This window comes from Humulus lupulus, chromosome 2 (genome assembly GCF_963169125.1).
Source record: "Humulus lupulus chromosome 2, drHumLupu1.1, whole genome shotgun sequence".
Taxonomy (NCBI): domain Eukaryota; kingdom Viridiplantae; phylum Streptophyta; class Magnoliopsida; order Rosales; family Cannabaceae; genus Humulus; species Humulus lupulus.
This window is the reverse complement of record NC_084794.1, coordinates 14,311,227-14,326,789: the sequence shown is the minus strand read 5'-3', so window position 1 is coordinate 14,326,789 and position 15,563 is coordinate 14,311,227. Positions and strand designations below refer to the sequence as shown.

General features: G+C 30.9%; 1 protein-coding gene across 1 annotated transcript; it reads right to left on the bottom strand.

The window, feature by feature from the left end:
- Window positions 1–12,512: 12,512 nt before the first annotated feature.
- Window positions 12,513–15,276, bottom strand: LOC133817346 (pentatricopeptide repeat-containing protein At2g41080). Its single transcript, XM_062249841.1, has one exon. The coding sequence runs from the start codon at window positions 15,020–15,022 to the stop codon at window positions 13,025–13,027; it is 1,998 nt and encodes a 665-aa protein (XP_062105825.1). The 5' UTR covers window positions 15,023–15,276; the 3' UTR covers window positions 12,513–13,024.
- Window positions 15,277–15,563: the final 287 nt, after the last annotated feature.

Sequence of the window (15,563 nt, the reverse complement as noted above, 5' to 3'; positions counted from 1 at the left end):
AATGGCCAGAGATTGAAACCTTACTTGGGTGGTACTTTCGATCAAGCAAAGTCTGTCCTTCTTCTGAAGCCTCTTTGAAGAGGGATCCAGCGTCCGGCTAAATGACGTTAAAGACAGCGCTTTGAGAAGGCAGTTCTCAATTGTGAATTTTATTTTATTTTATTTTATTTGGTTTTGAACAATGATGGGATTTTGTATTTAGTTTTTATTTTTATTTTTATTTTTTTTATGTATTTTTGAACCGTGAAAATCGTGAAAAAATAAATAAATAAATAAATAAATAATAATAATAAATAAATAAAATAAAAAAAATAAAAAATAAAAAAAGTGGTGATTTCAGGAGCTATAGCGCTATAGCGCTGCACTTGCAGCGCTATAGCGCTCTTCTCAGAAAGGAACAGGAGATTCGAGGTTCAACAAGCGCTACAGCGCTGTTAAACCAGCGCTATAGCGCTGGTTCCAGAGGCCCACTCCCAAATCGCGTATGAGCGCTATAGCGCTACTCCTATAGCGCTATAGCGCTCGGCCCAGTGAACCACTTAATAATCAGAAAGGTGCGATTTTTTTTTCCCTCATTTCTTCTTCTTTCTTTTTCTTCATCTTTATTTCTTTCTTCCTATCCTCTCCATCCCTCCATAGCCTTGCCATTACAGCCTTTTTCCCAGAAATTTCCCCACACACCTTTCATTTTTCCTTCATTCTTCATCTTATTTTCTTTTTCTTTTTTTTTTTTTTTTCTTCCCTTCCATTCCAATCTCTTTCAATTTTGCCCCAAATCTATTTTGAAATCCTAGAATTTCATTGATCCAAATTCTTGCAAAAAGAGGAAATTCTGAAGGGGGTATTCACATTCAAGTGTAAGGGAATTTATTGCCAAGGTTTGGTAAGTGTTTTTCTTTCCTCCTCTCTTACGATTTGTGTTGCTGTGATATTTGGGATTGGCTGGCCTTGTTTGATTGAAGAGGGTAAATCCTTTCTGTGGTTTGGGTTTGGGGATTCTAGTTGATTTGCTTGAAAGGTTGAATATTGCTACTGTTTGTAAAGAGGAAAAAGATCCATAAAGAGGGGAGGTGCTGTAAAAATTTTGTCTTGTGGTTTGGTGATCATAAAGATAATGGCACCCAAGCAAAGAGCGGGTAGAAACAAGGGGAAGGGGCAAGCTTCTGCGTCTCAATCCAGGGAAGAAAGTTCTGAGCATGAGTATGATGAGACTCGATTTATCAATTTCCAGGCTCAGGAGCGGTATGAGAAATTTGTCAGGAAACCTTTGATCTCCGAGAGAGAAGTAGAATTTCAGTCTGAACCGTTTGCTCATCCGATCTTTGAACGGGTTCGGGTGAACCTCATGAATAGGAAATGGGGCGATTTTGTAACAAGGCTGGCTCAGGCTAATGTGTCGTTGGTGTATGAGTTTTATGCCAACCTACGAGATAAACACAATGACACAGTCTTTGTTCGAGGGAAACGTGTGCCCTACACTGCTGAAGCGATTAATAAGGTGTTCAAGGTCCCGCAGATCAAACAAGAGGAGGAGGAATATGCCCAATTCTTGGGCGGTTCTATAGATTTTGCGGCCGTGGCTGATAAACTGTGTTTTGAAGGCGCCCCTTGGAATTTATCTGGCAGCCTCCCTAAAAGTATAGCATCATGCCAGCTTAACAGGGAGGCGAGATTTTGGGCGTTCCTTGTTTGTGCTCGATTCATGCCTGTTAGTCATGTATCTGATATGACTAAGGATCGAGCCTTATTAATGTACGCATTGATGCAGGGGATGAGTGTTAATCCGGGTATTTGGATTAAGGCCAACATCAATATCATTGAAAAAGGGCACACTACTGGTGGTTTGGCCCATGGATCAGTCATCACAATGTTATGCTGTAAGGCTGGTGTCCCAGAGTTCGTTACTGATATCTATCATTCGCTGCAGCAACCATTATCCATTAATCTGATGAATGACTATCCCGAGCCTTCTTTATATGTGCCACAAGCAAGAAAAAAAGGAAAGCGTCGTATGGAAGCTGCTGTGGAGGAGGACGATGAACCAGCTTTAGTGGGTAGCGATAGCAATTCAAGCTTGCAGCAAGTTAATGAGAAGTTGGATTATCTAATCCAACAGAATCAATATGTGGTTCAGCAGCAGCATATGGTGAATCAATATTTAGGCCAGCGTTATGATTATGAAGTGAGTCATGTGGCTCAACTAAACAATTTGGTGAACCGCTGGTCGCTAGATGATTCAGATCGCACGTATTTTGCTCCACCTCCACCTTATCCACCGTACTCTCCGTTTTACCCTCCGCCTCCACCACCGTCTTTTGCTGGTTTTCCTGCACCTGAACCTCCGCAATCTCAGCCTTTCGAAGGCCCTTCGTTCCATCCACCACCACCGCCATACTGATGTGGCTGGTCAGGTAAGTTCTCTTCCTCTGTTTTTATTTTTTATCACATTTGGGACAATGTGCATCTTTAGTTTGGGGGGGGCTTATGCTGTTTTTATTTTTCTGTTTTTATTTGTTTTTGAGTTGTAGTGTTATCATTAAACCATCATTCGTGTCTGTTGCTGCTTTGTTTTTGTTCATGAAAAGGAAATTGAATTCAACTGTGTGCTTGGTTCAATTGGTTTAGCGTTTAATTTAAAGGTTTTTTGGGAAATTTTTAATATGTTTTGAAAATGCAACATTTTGGAGTTTATTATATATGTTGGACTAGGGTTGGTGGTATGACAATTTGAATTTGATAGAACTTGCATTGTTTGGCCTTTGAGGCGAAATCCTTGATGACATGTGTTTAGAAAAGTGATTTAGGCAATTTTATTGGATCGATTGTGCCTTTCAAGCCAACCTTGATTATTATCCTTAGTCACCCTTTTTGAACCTTAAACTTTGTTTTTTGTTCTTGATCATACTTTTTGAGCCTGAATTTCTTAACTTCTTTATTTTTGTTTTCCTTTCCTTTTGTTATCATAAGCATATAATCTGTGGGAAAGAAGAAGAAAAAAAAAATAGTAAGAAGTTGGTATGATGGGAATACAGTATGATTGTATAAAAACGAAAAAAAAGAGAGAGAGAAGTCTTTGAAAAAAAAATAATAATAATAATATCACTTTGTCACACTCCTTGATCATATTTATATATAGAAAATAATAAGTTTGGGGGAGTGTGATTTGAAAAAAAAAAAAAAAAAAAGAAGTGATAAGTCTAGAAAAAGAAAAGAAGAAAATAATGAAAAGTGTTGTCATCTCTCTCTCTCTAATTGTATAAAAGGGTGATTTTTGGTGTGGTAAAAAAAAAAAATTGGTTGGTTTTAAGGTTTTATGCTTATGGTAACGACTGAGCTTAAATGACAATTTTATCTACCCCTGCCTAAGCCAAGCTATAACCTGTGAAAGTCCTCTTGATTTCAAAACACATGTTATTGACATTAGTGAAGAAGGTCAAGTGATGCAAAGCGTATTGAAAATTTGGTTTGTGGAATTGTCTGAAAGGAGTTGAGCATATATGATAGAGTCCAATTGTTGCAGTAATTTTCATGATATATTTGTGATTTCCCTAATTGAACTTTACAAATCGGACTTTAAGGCAATTGAGCTGAAATTCTGGTTATTGTTATTGCAATTGAGAGTTCATGAGTTTTGGCAAAGTAGTATAGATAGTAATGATGGTTTAATGTGTTCGTTTTGTGTTTGTTTCGTTTTGTTAGTTTAAGTTAGGATTTACTCGAGGGCGAGTAAAGATTTAGTTTGGGGGAGTTTGATAAACGAGTTTTAGGCTCGTTTATGGTTCTAGTTTTTAGGTTATTTTTCTTTAGTTAGGATTGTTTTATTTCGGATTTATGCTCGTTTGTTCTTGTTTCAGGGTAATTGATGTTAAGTGTTGCAAATATTGAAAAGGAGCGAAAATGGAATGAAATCGAGACGGATTAGTGACTTTTGGGTGTTTCTGTAAGTAGCGCTACATCGCTACCTTGGGAGCGCCGTAGCGCTAGGAAGAATTCTTGACGAGCTTCAGCACTGACTTAAGCGCTACAGCGCTACAACATCAGCGCTACAGCGCTGGGAAGCAGTTTTCAGGAAGATAGTTCCTGACTTTAGCGCTATAGCGCTACCAAAAGAGCGCTACAGCGCTGGTGCCTAGTTTTTTCCCTGTTTTGTTTCTGAGTTTAGCGCTACAGCGCTACGATGTTAGCGCTATAGCGCTGGGGTCGCGATTTCTGGCCTAATTGGTTATTTTTGATGGGCAATTCAGTCTTTTCGAGAGGGGAACTTTGGTAGGTTTTTTTTGGAATCATATATGCGACTGAAAGAGGGCTAAGGAGACGACGACGGCTGGAGTAAGAACACCATATTGGAGGATTCGTCCCTGAGTTTTCATCATCTTTTTCTGTCAATTTTCATGTTTGTAATTGAATTATCTTATTGCTAGAATGAAGATCATAGGCTAAATTCTCTTTTAGGGCTTTTATGTGAATCTTTTGGAAACCCTTGTTATGGTTTAATGCAAAGTTGATATTCTTCTTCATCTCTTTCAATTCCTTGCAGTCTATGTTAATTGTGCGATTATTGATTGATCACCTCTAATTGCTAATTTATGAATCAAATTAAAATCTGAAAAGTGAAATTTGATATGCTTTGATTGTTTGGATGCAAATTTAATTTAGAACGAAAGTATCTAGGTTATTTGCTTATTTTCTGAGTTGCGTGGCTAATGCCCTCTACATGATTCAACTTACCATAGAAATATAGGAAGTTGTCATTTAGATTGAATTTCATAAGTCTTGACCAGATTATGAATTATTGTTGCAACTTATTCTTGAATAGGGAGAAGGGGATATAGATGCTTGCATTAGGAAATAACAGGGTGGAAAAATAGAGGATCATAATTGTCCTAATTGTATTTTCTTTGTTAATTTGTTTAATTCTTCTTTGCGCTTTGTTAGTATTTTTCTTAGTTTAAAATCTCTGATAATTGTTTTATCAAATAGAATTAAAGGATTAATTGATTGGTAATTGATAAATCAGTCCTTGAGGACGATACTCGGTTTTTACCATTTTTATTACAAATTGCGACTGTGTGCACTTGCATAGCTATAAATTTCGCAACAATGACCTTCTTACCAACTCCCAAGTGCCTTCTCCTTATAAATATGGAGACCCTGGGACTTAATAAGGGTTGGATTCTCTATTGTAAAAAAAAGGCCCTGTAATCAAATATCCAGTATAGAGCAATAATACTGACTAGTGGAGTAGAAGGATTTTAACATTTGAACCACTTAAAAAACGTGTCTCGAGTCACCTCTTTCATTCTCTAAGATCATATATCTGTTACGGTTCTACATTTAGCACTAATCCCTTTCTTTTCTTCTCTTAATTACCTGTTGGCGAAGAACCGCGTCAACAGATAGATATAGAGAGAAGAAGAGAAAATAACAAAGAGGCTTAGAAAATGACTTGTGTTTATAGAGAATCTAAAGCTATCAGAAAACCAGTGTCTGTCGTCTCAGAAATCTTAACTTATGACTTCTCTCTAAGCACTCCTTTCATAAACTCAATTATGTCATTTAATTTTATTAAAAAATCAATAAAATAATAGCCAATTAGAAGCTCTAGGTCGAAATTATCATGGGCTTTAGGCCCGTGAAATTTCTCATTTGATTATAAGCCCATTGGACTTAAAATCAAGGCCTGTATTATTTTCTATTGATTTAATTAATTATTTATAATTTGAACCTTGATTTAAACTTATTTATTAATTTAGATACCAATTTATCTTAATTAATAAATCTGCCATAATTTCTCTTTTCTTCTCAAAATTACATAACTCTGCGAAACTATCCAAAATTGACCTAGTCAACTTTGATAATTCTAATTAATAATTAAATCAATTAGTTGAGACTATCTAGATGATTTTATCCAAGGTACAATGGGGACCATGGGCCTATGAAATCAAGCTTCAATAAGTTATCATAAATCTAACAAATAAATTTACTAACTTATTAATTCCTCGTGACTCCATTATAGACTCGAAATTGCACTATTGAATTCATAGAACGCACTATAACAAATATAGATACGTTATTAATTATCCATTGTTACAACCATAATTGTCACTCAATCCTCTATAGACGGTCTACAATGAGATAGGACTAAAATATCGTTTTACCCCTCATTGTGTTTTATCCTTAAAACACTTAGTTCCTTGTAAATGATATTTCAGTAAACTAATTTAATTACTGAAATGAGATCTCTATCATTTAACACCTTGAACCAAACTAAAAGGAAACCATCGTTTCACTTCTTCATCAGAAGTTATAGATGTTCATATCTATGATTAACACTCCCACTCAATTATACTACCGAGTTCCCAATATGTAAGTATGGGCTAGTCTGTAGGGTAAGCTGGTAACGAACAAGTCAAATAACTCAAATAATACAATCAGTTAGAATACTAGCCACTCAGAATTGAGATTTAATTGACCTATGGTATGAATAGAATAGATAATAACAGTATGTTTACTTATCTTATCAACTGTCAATATCGGTCCTGTCCGATGTAACAAATACATCCGATCTTATCTACTTTGCTAATGTGTGGAAAGAACATAACACTGTGATGTGTAAGTAGATCATATCGTAAATTTGCAATTCAATGTAAATCCTGTGCACTGACTAATCTTAGGACTAACTTATTTTGAACATATAATCATATTTATATTCCATTGTGATTACGTCACTATAAATAAGATTAGCTATATGCTTGGGATTTAATAGAAGTTTATATCAAACAAATAATCATGAAAATAAAACATGTGAGCAAAGTGATTGACCAAGTCAAAAAATGATTTTTATTCTTTTATTGATAATAAAATGAGATTTCAAAGAATTTTGGTTTTAATTAGGGCATAAAACTCCAACATAAACATTGTCTATAATTTTAATAAAAACGGTTTCACTGTTTTAATATATATAAATATAATAGAATAAATTATAGTTCTAAAGTATATATAAATATGTATATCAATAATCTCTACATATATAACATTTAAACACAACGGTGACATAGATATATACATATTTACATGACTATATGACATGTATATAAAATATAATAATATTTAAAAAGAAATTAATAATAGAAATAAAATAAGAATAGAAAAAGTCATAGTGTAGATAGTAGTATACATGCATCAATTATTTTTAGTTTATAATGTATCTCACAATGTCCTTTGATGAATTTGATGAAGAAAAGAGCTTCAATCACTTGATAAAAACAAACTATCACACAAATTTATAAGATAAAAAATGATATGTATGCCTTTATTATTTTTAAATAAATATGATTTAATTATTTAAATTATCATAAAATATCTTAAAGTTTAAGTTTAATTAAATTTTATTTAAGTTATAAAATATATGAATTTATTATTTTTAAATAATTACTATTGTAAATATATCAAAAATATCTTATTTTAATTTGTTTAATTATTTATTTGTTTAATTTTAAGTCAGGTTTACAATCTACCGTTAAATATAAGAATATTCGGTTATAGTTAACGGATAAAATAAAAAACCGTTAAAATCAACAATTTCCGTTATCTATACACTTTTTATATAGAAGAGATATATACTATGGGAAAACAATGAGTAATTGCTAAGTTTTATTTAAAAAATTTATTAAATTTTACATATAAATTTTAGATAAATAATAACATTATTGATACAAAATAGAGTTATTTTACTATATTTTATGTGTTAATTGTTGCTTAATACTTGAGTTCTTAATTGATTTATTAAGTTTTTAAGTAATTTTACATTTATTAGTCTTATTGTAATTTTCTAGATTTTTATACATTTTTATAGATATTTTATTATAATATGTTGTAGTTTAAATTATGTGTAATTAATATAGTTTAGTTAGAAGTAAAATAAAAGTGCAATTTTGTTGATCTTTATTGATAAATTAAATTAAGTTTTAATTAAGTATTTTCAAATAATTAATATGATTTATTTATAATTGAAAATATTTAATTGTTATTTAATTTAATTTTTTATGGTGTAGGAATTATGTTATATCTTTTTTGTGCTTGAAGTGGAATAAATGATAGAAAGTTCAAAAGAAAGAAAGTGGCATTTCTGAAAAGAACGGGCCCATTCCAAGACTTCCTTGTCCGCCTGCTACAGTACCATTTCGGCCCAGCAATGAAGACTCCCAGCCATTCCCTGCTTCCAGCTCTCCGCCTGGCACACCACGAAGACACCCAATGCCGCCACCTGTCTCCAACGCCAGTCACCAAAGCCTCCATTCTCTCCCACACCCAAACCACCTCAGCATATATCATTAACTCAGCCTTCAGCAATTCTCTCCAACCGAACCTCTTCAACACAAAGCAGCTCCCCATCACGCATAAGGCCCAATTCCACCAAAGCACACCAGGCCCATTCGGCCCAGCACTCCTTCAGCACCAAACAACCACCAAAAAGACCAAAAAGTCACATTTTTCTTCCCAATATTTTTTCCTTTCACTCAAATATCAATTCACTCTTCCCTATTTTTCTTACCTAAATAAACATTCTTAATTTATTTTTTTTACCCTAGCTTTTCACTAATCTTTTACCCAACCAAACATTTCATCTTTCCAATACTCTTACACTTACTCTATTTATCCTACCACTTCCCAACACAATTAAATTAATCAATTTATTTATTTTAATTTGATTAATTTAATCTCCATATTTTGCCTATAAATAGAGTCTTGTAAGACCATTTGGGGAGCTCTTCTTCATCTTTTCAACCTCTTCCACACTTCATATTTTTCTCTCTTCTTTTCATTATTTTCTCTACCATTTTCATCTTTTGAAGAGCATGTCAAGTATGTTATTTTGTAATTTTTATCTAGTTATGAGCTTCTAATCTTTTTCAAAGATTATTAAGATGATGATGAAGCAAAATATAACTAGATAGTATTTTTTGTTGTATGTTGATTTCCCATTTGTACAACATTGGTTATGGATTTTTCTATCAAAGATATGCATTTTTCATCTAGTGTTGATTGTTAAAGCATATTACACTTAGTTCTTCATTATGCAAAAATATGATATTCTTTGATTAAATGTTTTTAATTAAATTGTTCACATCTAATTCTTAGAGCATGAGTATCATATTTTGCCTAAACATAATCTCTTTGATTTTTTGTAGTTTCATTAGGTTGTAACACAACTAATGCTTAGAAATTATATCTTATATAAGTGAAGAAAAATCCTACATTTTTTTAAAGTAACTTGTGCTTGAATAGAAAATGTATTTTGAAAAAAATATAGTGTGATTTATTTCAACTATATTTAAACTTGGGAATCAATATACTTACAAATACTATTGAACTTGCATTTTGTGGATTTTAATATCTTAATAATCTTATTTTACTTATCTCATTTGAAAACTATTTTTCTATTTAATCTTAAATCTTTTTATTACTTGTCTTTTATTTTTCTAAAACAAAATCTCATCAAATATATGGAACTAGGTTAGAATATTCTTGCTTTGTTTAAAATAGTTTCTTTTGATGTTAGTCAACTCCCATGGGTTCGACCTCGTACTTACATGAACATTATATTCCGAAACGATTCATGCACTTGCAAGTTTAAATATTAAAATACCCTCTTTTGGGATCAACAATTATATATAAAAAAATGACATAAACATATTAAAAGAACAATTAAACCTAAATATTGTTTATGGTATTTAAAAAAAAAAAACAAATATATGGTAACATCTTAGATCGTAAACTACACTATTTAATGTATAAAACATTCATGATATTATTAATTCAGGTCACATATTTATAATTGAAGAAGAAGCTTGTTTATTTTTTTTATAGAAGATAAATGTTATTCTAGTTTTTTACGTAGTTACACAGTCATAATATTTGTACACATACGACACATATATATAATATATTTATAATGTTTGTTGTTATTTAATATGAATATATATTTAGTTAAATTACATTAAGTAATAAAAAATGTGTTTTATTTATAAATATAAATAATAAAAATTAAGATTAGATATTATATATTATTATAATAATGATATTTTATAATATTTGAATTTATATTAATATAATTATTAAATATTAATAAATATATATTTTTCATTACTTTTATATTCCGTAAACTATTTGTAATATTAAATATCTAGTCTTGTATTAAATATTATATAATAATAATATTTTATAATATTTAAATTTACATTAATATAATTAATAAATACTTATTTTTAATAACTTTAAATGTATATTTCATTAAATATTTGTAATATTCCGTTAAAGATAACCAAAAAAAAATAATTAAAGCCAAGAATTTATGTTATCTATCACACTTTTTATGTGTAAGAGATATATATTAGGTGCAAACAACGTGCAATGCACGTTTGCTTAGTTTTATATTTAGAAAATTTATTAATTATTTTTATTAATATTTTATGGTTGTCATATAAGTTTTAAGTAAATAAATAATATTATATATAAAAGAATGACTTAAACATATTAAAAGAAAAATTAAACCAAAATATTGTTTATGATTTTTTTTTTAAATAATACGATTATATTTAATAATATTTGAATTTATATTAATATATTTAATAAATATCTAGTTATAATAATAATGATATTTTATAATATTTGAATTTATATTAATATAATTAGTAAATATTTTTTTTTTAATTTTTAAAAAAAGTATATTCAGTTGAATATTTAGAATATTCCGTTAAAGTTAACAAAAAAAATTGCAAAAACTAAAAATTTCAATCATCTATAAACTTTATAGAGATACTAGATGCAATGCATATTTGCTTAGTTTTATTTTAAAAAAATTATTAAATATAATTTATTAAGTTCTTAGGATTGTCATATATATTTTTAATAAATAAAAAATATTATATATATATATATAAAAAATGACATAAATATATTAAAAGAATATTTCTTAAAAAAAACATATTAAAAGAAAAATTAAACTGTTTTAAAAAAAAATTATGATAAAATTTTAAATCATAAGCTACACTATTTGATGTATAAAACATTATTTATGATATTATTCAAATCTTACATTTATGATTAGAAAAAAAACTTGTTTATTCTTGATAGAAGATAAATATTATTCTAATTTTTTATGTAGTTACACAGTTATACTATTTGTACACGCAACACACAGTGGCAGAGCCAGCCACAAAGTTCAGTGGGGGCTAAAAAAAAAATTTGATGTTATAAAAAATATTGAGAAATTCTCCTATAAAAGAGACTATTGGTGTACTATTTGTGCTTTTAGTATATAGATATTTAGAATCTTAATTATTTTTATATGATTGTATATATTGTAGTTATAATATACATTACACAATATTTTTAGAAATTATGAATAATTTAAGGTACCGAAAACAAGTTTCAAACATTTATGTTAACACACGTGTTTGTTTTTTTTATACATGAGTGCAACAAAATATTTAAAATAAAAAGAAACAACAAAATTAGGTGATTTTTTTTTTTATTATTTTGAAGTGTCTCATAATTCAACTTTATACTAACATATAATAATATTGATTGATCAAAGTTTTTGTTTATATACTAAAAATTAAAATATTTATATATATGTATTGTACATATATATAATATTTTTTTTAACTTATATGCAAAGTAGATAAAATTATTTATTTGACCCCACTATAATTTATGTGTATATTTCAAAATGGGTTCAAATTCTATTTTAAAAAAATTGTAAAAGTTGAGTGAGGGCACTTGCCCCCACATGCCCCCACCTCCCTCCGCCCTTGGGAACACACATATATATAATGTATTTATAATATTTGTTGTTATTTAATTTGAATACATCATTAGTTAAATTACATTAAGTAATAAAAAAAAATATGTTTTCTTTATAAATATAAATAATAAAAAATTTAATAAAAATTAAGATTATGTATTATATATTATAGTTATAATAATTATATTTTATAATATTTAAATTTATATTAATATAGTTATTAAATATCTAGTTTTAGTCTTAATTTTGTATTGTATATTATTATAATAATAATATTTTAATTTATATTAATATAATTAATAAATATTTATTTTTAAGTTAATTTTAAAAATATATTCCATTAAATATTTAAAATATTCTATTAAAATTAAAAAAAAATTGTTAAAAAAAAATTTTATGTTATCTACCCAATTTTTTTTATATATAGAAAAGATAAATAAATATATTTATACATTTATATCTCTCGATGATTAAGATACTAAAGACATAAAAAAGCTTTTCCAGAATTATTTTCATACCTTTATAAGTCATTTATTGCTGTCATTGGCCAAGGTAAATTTATGATTGAGGTTAACTGTTCAGGAAAATCAAAAAATGGTTTCCCCAAACCAATAGAATTCAATCGAATAATTAAAAGAGGGATTAAAGTGGAAAATGGTGAATGAATTACCTGGAACCAAAACAGATGGTCACGCAGACAACCAACTATAACCAATCAAAAAGAAAACGACAACAAATAAGAAAAAACGACCACACTTAAAAATTATGCTCCTGCAACAATTTGACAGCTAGTTTTTGGTGATTTAAGTGTGTGTATATATATGAATAAGTAACATATTCTTACAACAACTCAACTCATTTCACAAATATTGGTACGAGACAATCATTTATAGGCAAAAAAAATTGAGAATCTGAAAATCTTCGTTATTAGCCTACACAGTTTTGGTAAAGAACTCTTTTTTACCAAATGGATTGACGTACACCAACTTGCTTCTGTATTCTAAAATAAGGAACAATCTCAGAGCAAAACAGTTCAGGCAACTAATGGTCTCAAGTTTCTCTTTAGCTACAGATAAAATAGTTCCCTCTTCTTTCAAGAATGTGCGATCTCAGTACAGAAACTGAATAAAAAATTTCAATATGATAATCATATTAAATAATAATCACAAAAAAATCCCATTGACTGTAGTCTGTAAGAGTGTGGCATACCTCTCCTTACCAGTAATCTCCACAAGAACAACTCCCATTTTTGAAGTGATGAAATCTGCTAGTGTCACGTACAATAATTTCTCTGTTTTTTATCTGAGATATGTATTTAATGGCAACGTGACAATCTTCACATACACGCAAATTCTTCATCACCCTTATCGGTGTACTGTCGCTAGTGTTCATTAAGGCAAAAACAATCGCCAATTTCTCACTGTGATGTGTCAAGTTGTTCTCTTTCTCCTCAATATCCATATCATGCAAAACACATCCAGTATCAGGCGTGTAACCTCGCAACTTCATCTCAGCAGTTAGTTCCTTCAGATACAAATCAATTTCCATTGATTTTGGATGAGCTTTATCACCCATACAGAACTGATGAACTTGATTCTTAATTTCCAGCCAGCTTATACCTGGTTCCTTCTTAATGTTGTTGTCCCTCATGGTCTTCCTCACCACAGATACATCCTTCCACCTTTTCGCAGAAGCATGAATGTTAGAGAGTAGCACATAAGAAGCTGAATCATGTGGATCAACCTTGAGAACTTCTCCAGCAACCTGAATCGCCATGTCTGCATTCTTGTGTATCTTACACGCTGATAACAAAGTTTTCCATATGATAGCATCTGCTTTAACAGGCATTGACCTTATCATAGCCTCTGCTTCCTCTAAACAGCCAGAGCGTCCAAGTAGATCAACTATACACGTATAGTGCTCTAGTTTAGGCTTGAATCCATACTTCTCCACCATCATGTCAAAGAACTCCATCCCTTTATTCTTCATCCCGCAATGACTACAAGCATAAAGCAAGCTTAAGAAAGTAACATCATTTAACTCAACTCCTTCATCCTCCATCCTTTCTAAAACTTTGATTGCTTCTTCTCCTCGACCATGAAACCCATAAGCAGCAATCATAGAGCTCCACAGCACAGAATCCACATCTTTGCTTTCCGCAAAAGCTTTCACAGAGCCTTCCAAACATCCACATCTCGAGTACATGCTAACTAATGTGCTAATCACATCAACTACTGAACATGCCCCAGCTTTGATTGCCTCGGCATGAATCTGCTGACCCTGTCCTAGTGTTGCCAATTCTGAGCATGAACTAATGGCACTAACAAAAGTGATTTTGTCTGGCCTAAACCCCGCAAGTTTCATGATATTATAGTTATCCAACACTTCCTCTGAATACCCATTTTGTGCTTTTCCTGCTATAAGTGTATTCCAGGCAACTACATTTCGAGCTGGCATAGAGTCAATCACTTTTTCCCCTTCCTCCAAGCTACCGGACTTTATATACATGTGAGCCAAAGAGCTCCCAACAACCAAATCAAACTCAAACCCACATTTCAATATGTAAGCGTGAACCTGCCTCCCTCCATATAAAGATCTCAAACCAGCACATCCCCTAAGAATGCTACCAAGAGTGAACTCATCAGGCGAAAATCCAAGCTCATACATTTCTGAAAAGAGGCCAAGACCCTCTTCATTAAATTCAAACCGGATCAAACCAGCCACCATGGCATTCCACGTCGCGACGTTTCTATCGGGCATTTCGTCAAATATTTTGCGGGCACTCTCAAAATCACCACTTTGTACGTACCCATTAATCATTATATTACAGGACATCTTATTTCTCCTAAGCATATTATCAAACAGTGTTGCAACACTTTTTAAGTCTTTAAATTTGGAGTACATGTTTAGGAGGTGATTGGAAACAAACGTGTTCGAACACCCAGATGCGATTATCAAAGAATGGACCTGTTTCCCCATGGAAAGTGATTTTCTTAGTATGCAAGCTTGGAGGAAGTTGGAGAAAATAGATGGGTCTGACCATATTTGAGACTTGAGTACCGCAAAGGCTTCTTTGATATGCCCTTTTGAACAGAGAGAAGTGATCTCTTCTCTAGAATGAGAAGCAGTTGTGGAGACAAAACGGCTTATTTGGATGTGTTTGGATTTCACCAAGTAACAGAAACGCAGATGGCTTAGACCAGACCTGCCCATGCATCTGGTTTGCCTTGGTGAACTCTTCAAAGCTAAGTTCAAGGAGTTTGAATATTTTGTTTACCAAAAAGAGGTACTTCCTCGCTACAACTGATTGATTGTCAAGCAGAAAGAAGCTTAGAAATCTCAGCTTCAAGAATGTGTTTGCTAGACTTGCAAGATGGCCAATATGAAAACTTGGCCATGCTAGCATGTTTGGTTGGGCATAATCAATCTTTAGATGAATTGATCATTACCATTCTTGCTTTGTAATTTTAGACCAAATATATATATGGCCAACTATTCCAACGGAATGACTCCCGCTCATCATTTCTTTATATAAATATATATGTACTAGCCTGAACTTTGATTTATAGGGTGTTGATTTATTTTTTATTTTAATATACAATTGTAACTTATGGTTTTGGTTACCCGTATAAATTTTTTTATATTAAAAAAATATTAATTGAATAAGAATATAAATATCTTTCTATATAAAAGTAGTATATTCAAATTGTTAGTATACTTCAAATGTAATAGCTAACTGCACATTATTTACAAA